Source organism: Artemia franciscana, chromosome 3 (genome assembly GCF_032884065.1).
Source record: "Artemia franciscana chromosome 3, ASM3288406v1, whole genome shotgun sequence".
Lineage (NCBI taxonomy): Eukaryota > Metazoa > Arthropoda > Branchiopoda > Anostraca > Artemiidae > Artemia > Artemia franciscana.
Window position 1 is genome coordinate 23,845,588 of NC_088865.1, and position 21,853 is coordinate 23,867,440.

General features: G+C 35.1%; 1 protein-coding gene across 3 annotated transcripts in view; it reads right to left on the reverse strand.

Annotated features, from left to right (window-relative positions):
* LOC136025050 (zinc finger protein 420-like) overlaps positions 1-21,853 on the reverse strand; it is a 50,226-nt gene that overhangs the window by 10,989 nt on the left and 17,384 nt on the right. For 2 of the 3 annotated variants that reach the window (XM_065700735.1, XM_065700733.1), the window contains 2 exons: positions 7,717-8,119; positions 3,534-3,721 (listed from right to left, as the gene is read on the reverse strand). In XM_065700735.1, the coding sequence (XP_065556807.1) occupies positions 3,534-3,721; positions 7,717-8,119 (591 nt within the window). Of the gene's footprint in view, positions 1-3,533; positions 3,722-7,716; positions 8,120-11,434; positions 11,733-21,853 lie in introns of those variants that run through there. The other variant, XM_065700734.1, reaches the window with a different exon arrangement.

Here is a 21,853-nt window from a genome sequence, read left to right on the forward strand (position 1 = left end):
ATTACTTGATATCTGTGCCAAATACTTTTATTCTTTTAAACTAAAAGTATGAACAAATAAAAGTGTATAATATTCTTCTGATATATTCAAGATCTAAAAGAAGATAGTCAGAAACCATGAAGGTAAGACCTTTTTTGCTAGAATGTGTATGAATACATCATAAATTAAAAAAAAGAAATGGTAGTATTTGATGAACTTTTACAAACTGTCTCAATATCTTAACAAGAATTGTTATTACTAAATAATCATACAACTAGCAAGTTAATAGAAGCGGATATAAAGACTAGAAATAACGGATAAAAACTTTTACTTGTGATTTGGTTATTGAGGTTGTTTTTTACGCTACAATATAATTTTACGATGTAGCTCGCTTCTTTCAATATTTAAAAATACAAATTCTTCTAGTTGTAGCATTTTTTTGAAATCTAATGTATTTTTAAGCTCAATTTTTGCTAACTCAAGTTGGATAAAAAAAAGACAAGTATATAATATTTTCCTAATTTTCTGCAGAAATAAAATAAGATAATCTAGCACCATGATGGTAAGACTTTTTTCTGCTAGACTGCATATGAATCCATTGTAAAAAAAAAACCCACATACAATGCCATTTTTGAAAATTTTTGCCAAATTGCTCAATTTCCTAACATAAAATAAAATTACTTAATAATCGCTAGAACTGGCGAGCTGAAGTGAGTGTGAAGAGTAGAAAGAAAGGGAAAACTTTCTCTAGTTATTTGGACATTGAAGTTGTATTTTACCCTACAATACAATTTTACTATGCATGTCCCTTCTTTTAAGTGTTGGAACAACAAAAAGTCTTATAATTGTAAGGGTTTTTTGGAAGCCGAATGAGTATTTGAGAGATCGGAAATCGGAAATTTTGTTTCTTCTTGAATTGAGTGTTGGACCAAACAAAATTATCGTGCGACCAATGTAATTTTTTCATAATTATTCCAAGGACTGGCACTTAGCCTAGAAAAGAGAAGTCAAACCGAAGTAGTGGTAGTAGCACTAGCTACAAGAAGATACTAATTTCTAATAGCTTGTCAGGAGATAGTCCAAAAAGAATGGACAAAAGCTTCTAATCGTAAAATGTGTGAGCTGTGTGAAAACACAACACCTTCTCTACAGAAAAAAATTTTAGTCACAGTTTGAAGTTACTGGGGCGCGGAAACTACCAGAGATAGGCTAATTTCTGACATCTTGTCAAGACTGAGTCTAAAAAAAAAATTAACCAAAAATTTTTAATCGTAAAATGTGCCAGCTTTTATATAATCAAAACAAAACCCCTACAAAATAAAGTGTTAGCCAAAGTTGGAAGTTCTTATTGTGGGAAAACTGATATTCCATAGACGTTTCAAAGTATGAATTAAAAACGGAAATTTTATCGTTACGAACTGATGAAGCCAGAATAACTAACATAACATTTCATTGCCATACTACCAGAATGCATTCACTCCAATAAATTATCCATAGGTTTCAACAGAACAAAGCAATTTTTAGGATTCCCCTATATGACAAGTCTAAGGAAAATGAAGGATTTATTCATTCAGAGCCTCAGACCCACAGAAGGCGACCCTCAGATTATCAGTACCATTGGCTGCCCAAGATGAGAAAACAACTTCTATCGAACTGAACATTGAAATACAAGTATATTTTAATGAATATTGCAGATATGCATTGAATTTTTATTTTGAGACAAATGGAAAAAAGATACTCAGGGACATGTCAAACTTATAAATTGATTGAACAGACTTGATGATAATAAAAATTGCAAAAAACTCTAAACCACTAAAATTTATACCATGTCTATGCATTTTCAAGTGGCAGCTTCCCAAAATATGTCCTGACTATTTTCACCATCGGATACGTGTTTCTAAAGAACGGTTCATCAGCTTTATAGCCTCATATTAATTCGATAGACTGTTAGAGTGTCCAACCCGCTTAAATTCACTTAGCGCAGTCAACTTTTCCTTTTTTACTCTACCAAAGTGCTAGTAATATTCGACGTATGTTAGCAGATCGACAATTGTCCTTATTGTAATGGAATCTGAATAATTGACCTTAGACACTTGACACTCCCTACTCTCAAATCTCATCAGCGACAAAGCCACTCAAGATCCCAGGAGACCAAGCTCCGTTTGTTATTTTTGAATCTTACTGTTCTGTTGTCATTTTTCATTGGTGAAATTACATAGGTTTTGGATCTCGTTCCTTAGTTTATCTATTGGGAAAAGATGAACAAGAAGTACTGGCTCCTTCTTAGTTTTTTTTTTTTGCTCTTTTCTCCCTGATTTTTTCCCCTTCTAGAGCTTTTTAAATGATTGAAAATTACTAGGTAAACGTATAATGCAGTTGGACAAGTGGATAGTCATTCAATATTTTTCCATACATTTAAGCTGATTACGCTTAAGCTTCTTCTATAGAACCCGTGACAGCTAGCTTAGATCACCGCTTTCTTTGGGGTGAGGGGCTTCTGTACAAATTTAGAAAAGAAAAAGTGGATGTAAATTCTCAAAATGTAAAATGAAACAATAAATTAATCGTTTCTTATCTACGGCAAAAGTGTTTTGTTGTGTAGCCATGAACGTTTATGTTTGCGCTTCCAGTCAACAACTGTCCTGGCAAGATTTATATTTTGTCATATTCAAATAGGTTTAAATACCAAATATATTCATGGTTTTTCATATAGTGTACATTGTGAAAATCTGGTGACTTGTCCATGATGCAGGACAGTCGAGCATATCAGGGGTCCCATCAATTTCATTAGTTTATGTCCATCAAACCTGGCATTGATAAAAGGTAATAGTGTGAATTTCACGATAATTTAAAGTTTAGGGGGATGTTTTTTTATGATGTTTTTAGGGCAATATATTTTTCAGTATATATGTATTGAATAGGCAAACTTTTGCCCAGTTTGGCTAGTTAACCAACCAATACCTTGGGGAAACTTGTATTTTTTTCAATTTTCTCAGTAAAAGTAGGCCAAAAATTTAGCTTTTCGAAATGTGGGGGAAATCTGGATGGCACAGAGCTCCCTGCCTCCGACTGAAGCCACTGATTAAACGGCTCGAACTCTTAATTTCACAAAAAGACATTTTATTGCTAGTATATGAGGAATTATTTATACTTATTGGGCTTTCTCATTGCTACAGAAGAACTTTTGTCTCATAGCCTAGGTATATAAGATAAAGTATACCACCTGAAACGGGTTCATCTGTCAGAAAAAGTTTATACCCTTACAGACATTGTTCAAACTAGTGTGATTAGACTGCTCTAAGCCCATACAAAATTGCCTTCTTTTTTTAGTTTTCTGCAATAAATGACTCCTAAGAAAATGGTAATTTCAAGCTCGGCATTGTGATTCTCAGGTTGTGTAGGAAAAGCATTAAAATATTGCAGTTCTTTAAAAAGTGCAAATCTACTTACTGTCTTGAAAAAGATGTTAGAAACAAATGATGGATCAAGTTTTTTCTTACCTTCGGGGACATGTTAAACAGATCGAAGTAATTATAGAAAATTAAACACCTTACCTGTGTGGATATACGTGTGCTTCTTCATGTCCGACTTTTGATGAAAACGTTTGCCGCAAAATTGACAAGGATATGGCCGAGTGTCTGAATGAATAAGCAGGTGCGTCGATAACGTTGACGACCTCTTAAATGCCTTTCCACATTGCTTACATTCAAATAGTCTCTCTGCACCAGATCCACAATACGGCCTAATGAAAAATCATTAGATTAAGCAAAAGACGTGAGCTTGAACTAATTGTTTCATAGTGGTTAATACGCAGTTTTCGGATACATGCAGATCGTCGTTGAGGTGGGGACAAGGGGGACAGTTGCCTCTCCAATAATTTGGAAAAAAACAATAATTTATTAAATAAATTTATAACTGTTGCTCGTTTTAAGGGTGATTTTACGTCGTAAAAACTATCTGTTTAAGATTAGACTCTCTGGTTTTAAAACTTTCAAAAGTGGAAATTAACACACCCTCTACATCTGCAAATAGGACAGATACGGTATAATGGAAAAATAAGAAGGTATACTGTGAATATAATTTCCTGAATGAAAGAGAAAGCATGTGAAAAAGAAAAAAGATTTATTAATGATATTCGTACTATAACTAGATAGGTCAAAACGGTTATAGTTTGGTCATGGAATTTGGTGGAGGGGGATCTGCTCCAGGAATCATTTATTTGTTTTAATTTTATTTCCAGCATTTAATTGTAACTCCGATTCTCTTATTTGTCATTGAAATGCCTAAAAAGCGCTGATAATGTCCTATTCCTTACGTTTTGGATTGACATACTAACCCGTAAATGTAGAACTGCCTCTACGAATGATACCATGCTAACTTCTTTCTATTTTTGCTTTTCTAAATATTTCTTTTAACTAACTTAAAAAAAAACTGACATAAATGTGCTAAAAATTATGCCTGAAATTATGCGCATTTCACACACCCCCAGCGCTAGTTGTGGGACATTTATATCTGCATCAGCATGATGTACGCTGAGAATAGAGCAAAGTGAATTTAAACAGAATATGAATATTTTTCTCATAATTTAATGATTTTGGATGCACGTCCAACCCGTTCTCTTTTTTATTATTGTCAGTTTTATCATACAACACTAGGAGATCGAGCTTTGCTTGTGAAGGGAACTATAAACATAAAAACGATAATCAGTGTGACCCTCCTCCGGAAATTTATACCCCCCTCATGTCCTGTTTGACACAAGGAACAAATTTGTCTAATTATTATAGAATTGGTTTTTTGATAACAAAGATGCAAAGGGGAAGGGAATTTTTAAACTCTAGGAGTCAATTTTCCCTTCCAGTTAGCATCCCTAGCAATTTTTAAAGAATTTAAGATTTCTGCAGCAATGATGCCAAGAATTGTTCAGATTTTCTGGATATTCTTTGTCAAACAATGCCCCATGGATAAGTTAATAATTTTAACTCTATTTTTTCGAATACTTTCAAATTTGAAACACGGCCACTATTTCAAATGTGGGGAATATTTCACAGTATAATGTTATACAATCTGTTGTAATACTTTGACTTATCCTATATCTTTACTCAGACAGCACTATTGCGCTGCCTATGATTTTTGTTTCGGCTTTATGTGGCCTACTGATATCAATGCAATTTGTTAATATAAATCGACGAACGTACAAACAAATCAATTTTTATAAAAAGTTTAGTACAACAAATTAAATCTTACTGAGTCAAAATCCCTTCGAAATTACGAGCAAATAGATAGGGCAATACCCGGGGCTATTAGATACATTCTGTGCTGGGTGTGGGGGCGGGGGGAAATGGAGGGGGAATATGTACTGCATCAATAGTGAATCTGGCTGAAAAAAAGCCAAGCATATACAACATTGACCTTCGCCCATCCGAAAGCTTGATCACGCTATACTACCGTCGTCTGCAGTAGCTCATTACTGACAATTTTAATAAAAGGCAAGCACCAGCACTTGTATTTAACATTGTTTAATGTGTGTTTATTGCTTATAATGTATTGCGTAATGTTTTCAAATTCCAACAAGTAGCGTATTTGTTAAATAGTTATTTTTCTTCACTACCGCTTGAATAGCACCTACTTCAATAGCACCCCCTCTTGCACCCCCAATAAAAATAATGTGGCTTCACCCCTGTATTCCCTCCTTTATGTAGATTAGGCTTCCTTCTTTTATTCAGATTTTCTGGATATTTTTTTTTTTGTCAAACAATGCCGAACGGATAAGTTAATAATTCTATCTTTATTTTTTCGAACACTTTCAAATTTGAAATACGGTCGATATTTAAATGGGGGGAATATGTAAAAATAAAATGTTACACAATCTGTGGTAATACTTTGAATTATCCTGCATCTTTACTTAGACAGTGCTATTGCGCTGCCTATGATTTTTGTTTCGGCTTTATTTTGCCCGCTGTTATCATTGTTTTGTATTGATATAAATTGGCGAGCCAACAAGCAAATCAATTTAATAAAAAATTATAAATAAAATTCCACTAAATCATATATATCAAAAGTTTACTACAACAATTCTTTTCTTACAGAGTCAAAATCCATTCAAAATTACAAGCAAATGAATTGCACGATACTATTCTAATAGGCTATTAGAACAGAGCTCGGTTTAATAAAGAGATTAGGCCTCCTGTTCTGGGCGTAGGGGTTAGGGAAGTGGAGGGGGGAATATGCACTGCAGCATTAATAATGAATCTGAACGAAAAAAGCCGAGTGTATATAACATTTGCCTTCGCATACCCGAAAGCTTGATTACACTATACTACTGTCGTCTGCAGCAGTCATTGCAGACAATTTTCGTAAAAGCCAAGCATAAGCATTTAATATTTATGATTCCTTAATGTGTGTTTATTGCTTATGATGTATTGTGTAATGCTTTTAAATTCACCAAGTAGGGTGTTCATTAAATAGTTAAATTAAATAGTTAAAGTTCCACCAATAAAAATACTGTAGCTACACCCCGGGATGCATGCGAGGTAGATAAATAATAAAAGAAATCATGAGATAATCCTAGTAATCTTGACATTTAGGGTAATGCTATCCACTTGTTTGATTATAAATGTAAGCAAGAACTATTTCAGGGAGAGTGGCTTTTTGGGGATAGATACCTTCTTTTAGATACTTATATAACCTTATAGAAAAACATTTTTCTATTAATCTGAACATGACGGGTAACACTAATAAAGGTCTTTAGTTTCAGAGCTCATTACTACTACCTAACCTAGAAAAACGATGAAATAAAATGCAGTTCAAAAGCACAATGGAAACTTACCCTGTTTACAGCATAAGTTTATTAACAAAATGTACATCATTGATATGATCACAATAGATAGTCTAAATAACGCTACTACAACAATCAACTCACTGTAGAATCCTAAGGAGTTACAAAATGTTCTTTGAGAAAAATTCCTAGAGTGGATATATTTTGAGCCTTAGAGACAACAAATTTGAACCATGAGAAACTTCAAGAATTCTTCATTGTACGCCAAAAGTAGGTAATATTTGTGACTTACTTGCATTTATATTTACATTTATTGCGTTTATGTGACTAACTGGTTTCAGTAATATTTTGCAACAAACTGTAAATTGTGCGAGTTTTTGGCGACACTTTCTTGTTTGACAGCGCCAACTTTTCGATGCATCTGTAAAAAAATGTTGGTAAAATAAGGTAATAACGACTGGAATGGCGATACTGCGTCAATACTAGCAGATATTAGGGATAACAATATTTTTATTACTCTGTATTCATTCCATTAATTGCTTAAAAGTCAGTAGGCAAAAATACTTCTTCCCGAAGAATCAACCTAAAAGATTACTGTTAAATTTGCCATAAGCAACTTAAATATTTTCAGAAGATGAACGAAGATGCTGACACTTAAAGCAGGCTTTTACAATTCATTTTTGTGTAAAATGGCAAATTTTTCCACTTTAACTAAAATACTCTCTCAACAGTTGTCCTCCTCCCCCCCCTACTCTCCTTCTGACGAGATTCGTTGAACCAATCCAGAAGCAAACCAAACTTTTACCAACAGGAAAACGGATTTTCTCATTGAGCGACATGAAATCCAGTTACCACAGTGAGATTTGAATTCAATCAGAGCCTATCTGTACTCCTTACTTCTATTTTCGAGCTCCAATAATAACTATTCTAGAATTTTTGTTTAAGTAGCAAAAATATTTTACCTTGGATTTTGCAAAAGCTGTAGATCCTGATAACAGTTATCGATGCATGGTGACATATAAGTGCAAAACTGCTTTAATGTATCAATATGTTTCTTGCAATGACTGTAGTCGTTATAAGGATTTTTAACACCTTGCTCGCGGGTTAAGTTGTAAGTTCCAGGTTTTTGAGATTCTAATGAAAACTTTTCTAAGTCCCACTGCCTTAGTAGTAAAGAGTGTAGATATATATTTTTTGGAAAGAAATAGGAAGACAGCCAAGAATTGACTTTATTTGTTGCCTTGTCCAATTTAAGAATGGAGTCTACACTAAAATCTGATTTTTTGACTTGGTTTTCAGATTCAAGGTCAACTGGCCGCCATAAATGTTTTCGTGCTGATTCTGCTCTATCGTTTTCTTCATTGTCTGGAAAGAAATAACAGAAGTTACAAACTACATTAGAGAACACTTTATTTAATCTCAATTCCTTAGCACTATTTTCAAGTACTTTTACAAAGATAATATATACTCACTTTCTGAGGAGGAGGACTCCTACTATTATGTTAAAGTCATATGAATTCTCTCAGGGGAAGGCGAAAAAAAGAGTCTTAAAAGAGTATTTCAAATCCAAGTTTTTAACTTTCTATGAGAGATGCTTCAAATTAACTGAACAATTTTTCAGAGGATTGTGGATTTAACTTCTGGGCTTCCTAAATTAAGGAGAGTATACATATTTATATAAAAAATAGGGCGAACCCTGTAGTGCGGATGCTGAAGGGGCTAAAGCTCCAATTTTTTGTATTTTAGAAAATTCAATTCTATTTCGTATACACACTGAATGAGCTCTCCCTCCAAGTATTTTTCTTCAAAAGTTAAGCTTTCTTTTAAACAGCGTTGTTTGAGAGGCTACAGTCCTCCGCATATTTAGGGTAGCTCTGGGCGTGGTTTCAAAAACGGACAGATACTAAATAAATAAAGTGTTTCTAAATGAAAGTAGAGTAACATGAAAACTCAAAACGAAAAGAAATTATTCCGTACATAAAGGGGGCTACCCCCTTCTTAATCCGTGCTGTTTACGTTACAGGATGGGAAATGCTCAAGAATGGGAGATCTTATTGATTAAACATGCTTAAACACAAAAATTTTGAAAGGCAATGAGGGAATAGGGTAATCAGATTAACGACGCTTCTTGAATACTAAGGTCCCTGCGTCGGCCCTGCAGTGCATTGCTGCAGCATGATTCGATCTCTGGGTCCCGTATTACCAAGCTAAGGTCAAACCCACTGCGCCACCACAGGACAGGGAATAGGGTACTTCCAATTACCCATTAACTACATTTTTACATTCTTAAATGCTTTCAATAAATTAGTATAGAAGTTTATCGTTAAAACCGGGGCTTTAGGAGGGGTACTCCCTCCTTATATTTGGAATAATTTCAGTTTATTTCAAGCTACAATGTTTCTCTTTACTTTGATATGAAAAAAAAAACTTGTTATTTTATTGTATATATTGAGAGCCGTCTTCACAGCCATCATTTACCTAGCAAATCGCTGGTGAGCTTGCAGCAACAAAATAAATTATATTCAGCATGCCCAAGAGGTTCTTGGGCATGAACTTCCTATGCGCAAAAATGCAAAAGAATTTCCTCCCAGAAATTTGGTAGCAGATGCGTATCTGTTTGTTAGTCCTTTTATATATTTCCCGAGGAGGATCCCATGGAACTAGTGTAGACTGTCGAATGGGGGCTCATTCAAACGGGAATAAAAGCTCTAGTGCCCTTTATAAGTGACGAAAGCAATCATGCCTCAGGAAAGTGCCTAATTTTACCATTCTGTGTCATCAATCAAAATGTTTGACAAAAACTCGACTAAGTCGCTATCCAGTGACAGCCATGAGACTGCAAATTTGCTTATAATTATTGGGATGGTATATACATAGCCTAGAAGTTTTGTATCTTACTACAGCAAAGCGTCTATTTCTACCATTTTGTGCTGTAAAACAGAAGTTTTGGCCCGATTACGGCCAAAATGCTATCGAAAAAAAACGGCAAGTTAGGAATATGGGAGTTTACCTCAGAGAGTGGAATCTATTTAATCCTTCAATGAATGTTTATGCTCTATATGCAAGTGCCATACTTAGCATAGCACATATATAGATAAAATTTGACTTGCAATAACATGTGATCGTTAAGTCTAAATTTTTAGCGTTAAAACAAGGGCTTAAGGACAAAATCCCCTCCTTATATGCAAAATAATTTCTGCTTGTTTCAAGTTATTATTGTCAAGACTTAGTAACTTAGTTATTTATTTATCATTATTAGTTTTGAATGAATTTGTGAAAGGTGAAAAAACCCTGGTTCCATCTTAATGAAGAGTATGCCATGAAACTCATCATGAAAAAGAAACCTAATTCAGAGGTTTGTAATTCCTACCTAGACAAACACGAAATTTAGTACCTTTACCGAGAAAATTGGCAATGGATATTTAGTTGTTATTTCCCCTTCCCTTCCCCCGTGCATCATCATATGGAAGCCATAGATAGTCGTAGATTATCTATATTTTCATTTGTTAAATTTGTGAATGAAATTAATAGTCTAATAATATCAGAAAGGGGTGATTTCTAACAAAACTTATTATTTTAGAGCCCTTTCTAAGTGATAAAAGAGATCACAGCCAAGTGCTGATTACTGCTGCTTTCACTCGTACAACAATAGTTGGCCTCAACTTCAGTCAAAATGATATCAAAAGACAACGCTGAAATAGGCAATCTATTTAAAATTATTGAAAAGCTAATTGTCTAACCTCCCCGATCCGAAGGAGATAATATTTTCGGTGGAAGTCTTTTTGTCCCTAAGAATATTTGTGCAATCCACACAAAAAGGACGATTAATATAGGTGGTTTATTTTATATCATTAAGGGAAATGAAATATTCCTTATTTGCGGATCTATTTATATTTGGTAGCTAAGCCTCATAAAGTCTACTTTTAAGCCTATATTTTAATATTCTAAATAAGAAAATTCCAAGCACCCCCCAGTAATTATTAGTGACGTATTTAGTCACTTTTTTGACATTGAATACATAGCGTGAAGGATTTAAACTGGATGCAAGGTCACAGGTCGGGCAAGCACAGACGGTGATAGATACGAATTTTTTTTATTCCAAATGTCAGGAGAAGGAGCTCAAAAAAAAAAAAACGGCAAAAAGTAGGCGAATTTTAAGGAAAATATTAGACATCATAGTGGAACTTGTTTAAGTTTTGATATCTTAACGAGCGCAGGGGATCCAAATTCTGCTGCTCATGTGCTTGGAAGGGGTATTTACGGAATGAATTTTGTACAAAAGTTATAGTGTGCTTACTTTTGATCTGTCGTTAAACCTAAGTTATTAAAGGCCCAACAGAAGGCACACATACTGGTTGACGTGACAGCTGAGACTGGTAACCCTAAAGATACAGATTGAGGTTTTCTGCGCCAAACAACCTTGAAATTTCTAAATTATTTGTGATTTGTCCTGTTACTTTCGAGAATTTCGTAAATTAGGTAATTTCTCCGTTTTCATTTTAATTTCCTTCCTAAAACATCGTCCACAGAAAACAAAACATTCATACGTACTGGCTTCTTGAAACAAATAAAGAAGGGCATAGATGTGACGAGAGACAAACTTATATTGTAGACATTTTTTTTATATGTTTATCATAACTCTATAAATGGAAAATAATCATAAAGAAAAACTTATCTTACCAGATACTTTAGAATTATTCAGACTTGTAACTTTAGCATTGTCCATTCTAAGATGAAATTCCTTGTTGAAAATCACTCCAACAAAGTTATATTGGAAATGCAGCTATTTAATGGCCTTTTCTGCACAATCTTTGGATGGAGAGACCGCCTCATTATTTGTCGCATGCGTCATGAAGTACCGAATAGGATTCTTTCTTGTGACTGGAAGATAGTTCTACTGGAGAAGACTCTAAATGGGACAATTAACAGTTTATTCAATTTTAGGAAATAAATCGTTTCTGGATTGAGGTATCACTTTGAAGGAGAAACAATAGTATTTTGGATGTTCCGAGTCTTTACACGTATAGGGGTTATTAGGTCTGAGATCCCGCAAGGTTTTGCTCGGCTGGCGGTCAATGGGGATCTTAATGATATACCGCCAATATATATAACTACGGATACGCAACGTTTATTATATCTTGAAATTATGGCTGACAGCTCAACTTAGTTTGTGATGTTTTAAAGTTTGGATCTACAGTTCTCAGACAAAAGTTGGGGGTCCCTTCTTTGACCGTGGAGCAGTTTTGGTTAAACAAAGAAAACAGCCGACGTTTTAATATTTACATGAACTTCTTTTATATAGGATCTTTTATTACAATGGCTTCTAATATTTAATGGGACAAACATGTATGAGTTTATATTAGATTTTTATTCTTTTCCACAAGTTTTCCGATTGTTATCAAACAGTAGGCTAGACTGTTCCGAAAGTGAGATGGAATTACTTTGTTGCAAAGCGGGGTAGCTAGGGCGATCGGGGTGTACACTCGTCTCCTGGCGCAGTATAGTATTGACTGAAGCGCCAGTTAGAAACATGTACCGTATTTTTCGAGAAATGCAAGCCTACTGAACTTAATAAGGAAGGAGAGGGGAAAACTGACCTTTCCCTAGGATAGTGACACACCTACCTATGACTCCGTGCTCACTAGGTATTCCTCTTACATTACTTTAAACCCTCAATAACGTACAATCTACAGCCCAGCAGTACGAAAAACGTGGTTCTATCAAACTTTATAGGGTTATAAAGAATCAAGGGCTGAGATGGCTAGCACACGTTCTACATATGAAGGGTGACATATAGCCGAAGATCGTCCCTTTCGGCCAACCATCAAGGACCAAACGAAAAGCAGTTAGTCCACAAATGAGGTGGGAGGAAATTATAGGGAAGGATTGTGAGGGTGTAGGGAGGGAGGCTATGGATAGATTGGGATGGAGAAAGAGTGTGTGTAGCTTTGTCGGCCTCAGGTGGCTTGGTTTTGCAGTGAGTTGTTAATAATAGTAGTAATGGAAAAGGAAGGAAATGGAGAAGGTTTCAAAGGCGTTCGATGTGTTCCTTTTACTCCAGTTTTATTCTGAGTTGTTATAAGACGTTTCTACTACATATTGAACAAATACCAGTTTATTTAATTTTTTGGCCTTTATTGAACTATGCGAGCCCTGTTTGGCATTTTGGCCAATTGAAAAACAAGCACGTGATTGAAGCATTTTAAAAATGTAAATGCCTTATGACATACCTTATGATCATGCCATCACGATTGCAGCAATAGCTGTAACCTAGTTAATAGGGAACTACAGCCCGTAGTAAACAGAAGAAAAAAGGTGTAAACAAAATGTACCTGTTAAGAACAATGTGAAACAGTTAGTGGCAACGATTTGTAAGTAAGAAGCGACTCGGCCTAATAGTGACCAAAACTCTAATAAATGAACTTTGAGAAAAATTCATACATCAAAAGATTTTACTTTTTCTGCTGAATCCAATATAAAAATTCAATAAGTTTAATGTCGCCCATCAAAAACTACAAGCCTATCTGCCTGATTGAGAAAAATGGGGAAAAACACCCTAAAAGTCTTAATTAAAATCACTCCATAAGATCCAGCATATGAGAGAACAATATTGCATAGGTTTCAAGCTTCTTTCTACAGAAATTTGGAATTTTGTATTTTTTTGCCAGAAGGAACATCACAGATGCGCATTTATTTTTATTTTATTGTTGTTTTGTTTCAAACAGTTCGTGGTAACGAACTGTAGTAAGGAGTAAAAAAAAAGGTAAAGGATACGGCATTAGACTTTACAGTCCCTACCGGCGGTGCTGATCTCCGTTTCTTGGCCCTTCAGCCAGGAAGTGCAATGGAGGGTTGGGGGCCAACCATCCTGTACTTTCGCACACCCTTCCTGTTTACTTTCCCCAGATTTCTCCAGGTACCCATTTAAAGCTGGGTCGACTCTGGCTAAGCTTACATAGTCACGCCACTGACTCCCGTCCCAAACTGAACAATTGGGTACACTGGGATTCGAACCCGCGTCCTTTCAGACAAAGGATCCCAAATCCAGCGCACCAACCGACTCGGCTAGGACGGCCGGCTCAATAGTAACCAAAACTCTAAAAAACGGATTTTTTATACTAATAGTTGCATCAAAAGAATCGCAAATTACTGCCGATTTTAAATGTATAAGTTTCATCAAGTTTATGTTTAATCTTACCCAATAAAAGTTACGAGCCTGAGAAAATTTGCCTTATTTTAGAAAATTGGGGAAAACCCCCTAAAAGTCATAGAATATTAATGAAAATAACACCATCAGATTTAGTGTATCAGAGAACCCTACTGTAGAAGTTTCAAGCTCCTATCTACAAAAATTTTGTATTTTTTGCCAGAAGACAGCTCACGGATGTGTGTTTATTTGTTTGTTGGTTTGTTTTTTTTTCCACGGGTAATCGTATCGACCCAGTTGTCCTAGAATGTCGCGAGAGGGCTCATTCTAACGGAAATTAAAAGTTCTAGTGCCCTATTTAAGTGACCAAAAAATTGGAGGGTACCTAAGCCCCCTTCCACGCACATTTCCCCCCCCCCCAAAGTTTCTGGATCTAATAATCTAATAATTATGTCTTTGGGGACGACTTAATCCCCCACGGTCCGCGGGGGAGGGGCTGCAAGTCACAAACTTTGACCGTTGTTTGCATATAGTAATAATTATTATGAAGTGTATAGACGTTTTCAGAGGGACTATTTCGCGTTGGGATGGGGGTGGGTCTAGGGGAAGGGGTTATGTGGGAGTATCTTTCCATGGAAGAATTTATCATTAGGGAAAAGAATTTACATGAAGGAGGTGCAGGATTTTCTAGCATTATTTAAAAAACAATGAGAAAATAGATACGTTTTTTTTTTAACCGGAAGTAATTAGCAGCATCAAGACTTAAAACGAACATAAAATACTACGTATATAGGAGGATTCGTCTCCTCCACAATACCTTGCTCTTTACGCTAAAGTATTTTTAGTAATTTTAACTATTTATTCTACGGCCTTTGTGATTCGCGGGTCATTCTTAAAGATTTGGGACAAAATTCAAGCTTTAATGTAAAGAGCGAGGTATTGCCAAAATTTAAATTTCGTTTTATTTATTCGTGTGCGATGAGCCAAAATCAATTCATGGATTAATTCAAAAACGTTCAGAAATTAAATAAAAAAAACAAGTTTTTTAACTGCCAGTAAGGAGCGACATTAAAACTTAAAACAAACAGAAATTATTCTGTATATGAAAGGGGTTGTCCCCTCCCCTCCTCAATGCCTCACTCTTTACGCTAAAGTTTTTTTTTATTGTTTTAAAAAGTAGAGTTGTGACAAAGAGTCAAACTTTAGCGTAAAGAGCGAGGCGTTGAGGAGGGGACAACCCCTTTCATTTACGGAATAATTTCTGCTCGTTTTAAGTTTTAATGTCGCTTCTTACTTGCAGTTAAAAAAACTTGTTTTTTATTTAATTTCTACTAAGGGTGATGGCGTCTACGCTCCTACGGAAATACAGCTCCTAGAATGTCAAGAGATGGTTTATCTAAACAGAAATCGAAAGTTCCTGTGCCGTTTTTAAATGACCAAAAAGATTGGAGGGAAGGTTGCCCCTCTCCCCCTATCCTATTTCGCAGAGACTTCCGATCATAATTTTGAGATGTCCATTTTGTTCAACACAGTTGGCAGATCTAGAACCTATGCCTGAATAGATGACGTGACCACCACAGCCCCTGAGAAAAATATTTTAAGTTGTAAAATTTGTCCATTATTTACGCATGTTGTTCGTCCTTGGGAAACACATTCATTTTTTCCAGGAGGGAGTGTTTCTGCGGGGGAGGATTTTCATGGGGACAAAAGTTTAAGAGGAAGATTTTCCGGAGAATTTCTAACAAAGGAATTTGCCACAATTCGTATGTAGGATTTTTTTTTTATTTGTCTAATTTTCTTTTGTGTTACATCTGGAGATGTTCCGGGATATTTGTCCGAAGGATACTTTCTGCGGGAAGGGAATTGGCTGAAGATATTTTTCCATTGGAGGATTTTCGATTTTGGAATTTTGCACATGAGGAGCTATCCATCGGGAAGGGATTTCCAGGGAAAACATTACACGGAAAGAATAATTTACCCTTTTAAGTGAAAAGTTTTTTTTACGTAACACCTTAATTAGGAGGGAGAGGTGATAACCCCGACATTATTTAACTAATTAAATTAAATTAAAACAGATTTTTAAACTTAAAGTAAGGAACAACATTAAAACTTAAAACGAATTAAAATTTTACGCCTAAGAGGGGACTGCCCCATCCTCATTCCTCGTCGATTACGCTAGAGTTTGACTATTTGTCCCAGTTACTTAGGAACGACTTCTGAAAGACAAAGGCATTCTATAATCTGAATGAGCAGCTTATTTAAGGCACTAAAAAAACTTAGTGTAAAGAGCGAGGGATTAAGGATAGGGCAGCCCCATCATATGCAGGTATGTGTTAACTCTGTAGCTAAAAGTTAAAAAAAAAAACATTAAAACAGTCTTTCTTTTTCCCTTCTTTTTTCCAGGCCTAGTGGCTTACTAAAACATCATCCAAATGCTCGTAGGGTGTTAAGGTAAAGAGCGACACAAAGAGCGAAAGGGGGTTGACTGGTCTGGATTTGTAGATTTTGGCACCGATTTGTTCGGCATGGTCTTGATTTTTATGATCTCGTCTGGATTTCTAGGGTCTGGTCATGATTTGAATCCCATAAGTTCTTTGCCCGAGTAAACAGCAAGTAACCACTGAAACCAAACGATTATTATGAAAAAATTACTGATAATATCAGGATTAAAACTTAGTCCAATTAAACTTGACTATTCATACATATAATAATGGGTCACATCCAATCGAAGATCTGCTTGTAATATATGCAATGGGAAAAAAGGCTATAGTTTTTCGATAATGATTCCCACGAACACTATGATTTTCGATGAAGAGTGTAGCTGGGTTCATTCTGTGAATACTTTGTCGCAAACTTCTTTTGCTTAATTTTGCCATCTTTTAAAAAATAAGTAACATAAAAGTCTCTTTTTCAGGGTAAAAGAATAGAGTAACAAAGATAATGTAATGTAAAAGCTAAAGCAACAGTGTAACAGAGCATATTTCAGCCATTTTTGGCTTGATTTGACACTTTCAGGGAGTGTTTGGGGAATGGGTAAACAGAGCTCAAATTTTGAAATACACTATGTATATCCAGGTTATCAAAATAGCCTATCTACAGTGTCAAATTAACGGCTTAGGGGAAGAGTTGACATTTTCAGATAGTGTTAATGGGGGGCTAAATATGCCTTGTTTCCAATGTACTTAAACACTCAAATACTTTTTCCTATGGCACTTGGAATCTTTTTATGGTTAAATAGCAAGTTAAATCGAAATGCGCTGACATGTTATGAAACACCTTAGAGATCAAGTTGAAACTTCAAGGGAATGTTGCAGGGCCCAAGTGGACCTTAAATTTAGGCTTGGTGGAGGGAAAAAAGGTTAATAGAAAAATAGTTTATGCACGAAGGTTATAAAAGTAACTTATTTTCAAGACTTTAGAAACGACTTTGTGGATCGAGTTAGATATTTTTGTGTTGGAAGAGGAAATGGTAAAGGGACTTGAAATTTTGTGTTTCGGTTGGAGGGGATGAGAAAATCTTTTTTTTTTGTCTTTAACCCACCAAATTATTTTGCCCTATAAGTCACTGTGGAACTTTGAATCTTTTAATATTGAAATAACGAGGGAGACACTGTGTGTGCCAAAGTTGGTTTATCTAAAATACTTCAGGAACGGAGTGGGGGCTGAATTGAAACTTTCAGAGAATGTTGAGAAGCCAGATAAATCCTAATTTTAACTTTTGGTTGGGTACTAAGGAGTGGAGAATTCAAAATGTTCCGTCTCTAGTCCGCTTTAAGTGTTCACTCTTATCCCTCTGTAGAAGTTTGAATCTAATCACAGTGGAGTGGCGTGGTAGACACTTTGTCTACACGGGTTATCAAAATAGCGAATATTTCAGGAAAAGATTGGAACAGAAAATAATTTTGACTTTAGTTGGAGTCAGGGTGGAGGTTGTATAAAAAATATTCGGACTGCGACATGCCTACTGGTTTTTACGTTATTAGCCCCTATAGGACTCTGAATTTATCCTTGGCATTCAAATTCGTTCTTTCGAAGAGATTTTAAAGAATTCTCCTTGGGGTGTACTTTGCCTCTTTCTCCCTATCACATAGGCATTGTTGCTGCTGAACTAATACACGTCTGCAGTCTTGTGACAATAACCACTAATTTTTGTCAATCAAAATCATACATAATCTTTATTAATATAGGCTTTTTCTAAAATTTGATATTTTATTTGGGCTGTTTATACTAAATACGAAAAGTTTAGCAGCATACTGACTATTTTCAGTTTATGCTGGAGTGGTGGTCATAACCGCCTAGCTTTTTAGTCGCAGAAATAACGATTTTAGTCATAGGTGCCATTGTGCCAAATCTGTTCATTACAGCATTTATATGACTTGATTGCGGAAAGGACTTTCCCTTATATTCCCGCAAAAAGATATAGTCATCAATCAAGAGAGCTTAGATTGTTATCGGCCAATTACTCTCCAATATTTATAGGCCTTTTTCTAATTGTGAGAATGCAACACATGCTCCATTCCCACTCGGCTGATTCCTTTTCCCTGATTGAAATTTATGGACCAATGCTGTAATTAGTCAATGCTCCTCGCTATAAGAAAAAGTGTTATTTTTCAAGGAAGAAATACCGACAATTAAAAGCAAATAAAAGACAGAACCCGACTGTTAAAATTTCGGTAGGCAATTTGATTTATTGTATTGGAAGTTATTTGTTTGTTGGCTTTCTGGACATCATACAACTATCTGCAGAGCTTAGAATTCCGATTGATTCAAGCTTTTATTTTGTGAGTGGCGAAGTTCGAAGAGAGAGAGAGAGAGAGAGAGAGAAAGAGAGAGAGAGAGCTTAACTTCTTGAAGTTGCTTCGTTTCTTTTTATGGAAATAGGGTATTTTAAAATTAATGTCAGTGTAACCAACAAAAAAAAATTGTCAAATAGGATAAACTAGTTTTACTCTCGGTCTCATATGTTGAATTCAGGTCTAGATCTAATTGAAATCATAAGCCAAACCAGGCATACCATTAACAGTGGACGGAGCTAGAGGGGAAGGAGGCTACAAGCGATATCCAAGTCCTTCGTTCTCAATCGAGCATAAACAGATAAATTTCAACTCTTTCGAATCATGACAATTGATGGATTACTGACGAAATGATAACGAAGGCTAAAATTGATAAATATTGATAATCAGTCACTTAGTAAATATAGATATATAGGTAAATACTACTACTACTACTGCTAACTCACTTCAGTACCAAGCCACCTGAGGTCAACACAACTACGCAAGCTCCTCCTTCATCTAAATCTAGTCAAAGCCGTTCCTCTTTAGATATTCTCATCTTTGGGGGGGTGTAGGTAATGGGCCCTTGTGGCCTGATCCTCTACTCAGTTTTTGAGTGTGCCAATAATAATGTAATAATTCTTTTTGTAGTTATACCTCCAGAAGCAACAGTAAATAATGATAATAATGAGACAATTTTTAATTTGAGATTAGATTCATCTAAAGTCGCATTGAAAACAGTAAAAAATGTGCTTTGACTTGCTAATTTTCGGCCAAATAGCACGTAAAATGGGCGTACTTGGCTGTGACCATGATTCTTAGATCTAATACTATTGCAGCACTAGATCTACTATTGCAGTAGCTAATACGAAGCCCTTACCAATTTTGTTACGAGTTTTAAAGATATTATTACAATTAAAACTAATGCTACTTTAAAGCCACAGATTATTAAGCCATCTTATGTCGATAAATTAATGAAAATTTCACTTCCAACACACCAAGCCCAAAGGTTCTGCCTTACTGACCTCCCAAGACCTTAGACTCTCAAATAATTAGTTTAAAAACAGTTTTCCAAAAACGTTCATCAAAGCAAACCAAAGATCGATGTCAAAACCTACCATTAGCAGAAATAAAGTCATATTATAAGTCAAACTTAAAGAAAAGAAAAGTTACCATAAATAAGGGGGGGGGGGGTGCTATTGCTTCCTTTAACCATCTAAAGGGCAGGGTCTCATTTTTGATTTACTGAAAACAATTCATACTTCTAAAAGTGTGGTTTTATTTAACGTAATCTTAGCCAAAAAAAGAATGGAAAATAATATAAAATCCTTATCAAGGCTTACAAACAAGAACTATCATAATTTAAGAGTGGGGCTACCTTCCCTTCAATCGCTTTAAATACTAGACTGTCGTTTGTGTTTTACTGAAAAGTTTTATCCTTTTAATAGTATCTTTATCTATAAAAACGAAACAATAATAGTAATGCAAGTGATAATACTTATGAAAGTTACAGGAAAAAAAAACAGGAATTACAGGAATCTTTTCCTTAGGATAAACTAATTTGTGATTTTGAATTTTATTTTATGACTTTAAAAGAACATTTGTTTTATTAAAGTATTCCTTTTGTCTCCATTTGATTCAAAAGTATAGAAAATTGAAACCTGAACAAAAATAATAAATAAATTTTGGTATTTTTTGAAGGAATTTGTTTAGTTTATTGAAGCAATATGTTGTTCTAAGAAGTCTCATTTATTCAAGCATAATAACTTCTGCTCATCTTAAGTTTGCCATATTTTGTGATTTTATTTATGTTCTTTTTTGGTTTTGATATCGCATTTACGATCAAGAGAAAAATGAAAATATTGAAAAAGGCTAAAAAAAATTGATCATAAAATGGGAAGGCAATGTTGCCAAAGAAATTGTTTTAATGTCACACTTTCTTCTTCAAAAAACATCCTCCTAAGGATCAGCTTAAGTGACCATGTCAGCAACGGCTAGATTCATACCCCCAGAAACCAACTAGAAATCGTATCGATCATCGCTCATCGTATCGAGAAGCAATACCGCGAACACATATCTTGCTTTTCACATCACAGATTTAAGAAAATACTGCTCTTCTGGCAACCAGAAGGCATCCGTAACCAAGGAAGACCAAAGAAAACCCTCCATAGGACGTATGAACGTGGCAGAAGATTCTTTCAGATAAGTCTCATCTGAGTGTTGAGTGATTTGAGCTAGGAGATCTTTGAAGATGAAGACTGAGGCTACTTACTTACTTCCAGAGGCATTAGACCAACTAATGTCTAAGGTTCGTTTTAATGGATATAGATTGATATGCGGCAATTATAAAAATATTTATAAGGTTTTTGTTCAGATTTTCTGGTTAAAAACTACAATTGTGGAATGCAATTTTAATTTTAGGCAAAATTTGAACATACTGTCATAATATTCGATCAGCACATTCTTATGCAACAATTTCTTAATAATATGTTAGCTATAAAGTTTGGAATAGATAAGAACCGAAAGTTTCAGTTATACAAATTGAAAATATGTATGCTTTTCGTCTTTAATGGGACTGAAGACATCCTTAGCTACACCCTGTGTACACCCCTGAAAACCGACACATCCTACTCCACCGTTCTTTCAAATAACATTCCTTTGTTATACCCTGTTGGTAACTGTTAGTGTTTTTAAGTCACAAATTCATGCGAAAACCATTTGGCGTGTAACAAATCAATACAACTAGATTTGTTACATCGATTTCTGTCTATATTGAGGTACCTTTTGCCCTGTCTACATTTCTTGTAAGTTTCAAGTCAATCAATGGAAAAAATCGATCGTTTTATGTATCTTTGTGCGTTTTTTAATGTTCTATTTTGGCAGAGGTCCAAGGACCAGAGATCCCACCAACCAAATGTAGCATCACATCGTAAATAAGGCCAACTTAAAAAAAAGAAGCAAAATAACCACAAATTTGAGATAAAAGCGAAATTATTAAGAAGTAGAATTCTTACCAATTGCCATTTTTGCCATATCAAATTGTTTTCGGCTCTAGAATAGTTACTTCAATTATAGCTATATATTGTTAATCCAGTAAACTCCTTTCATGGCACTTGACCTTTTTCTCTCAAACTTAAGCATTTGGAGATATCATTTGACTACTTTCAAAAATTCTCTCAG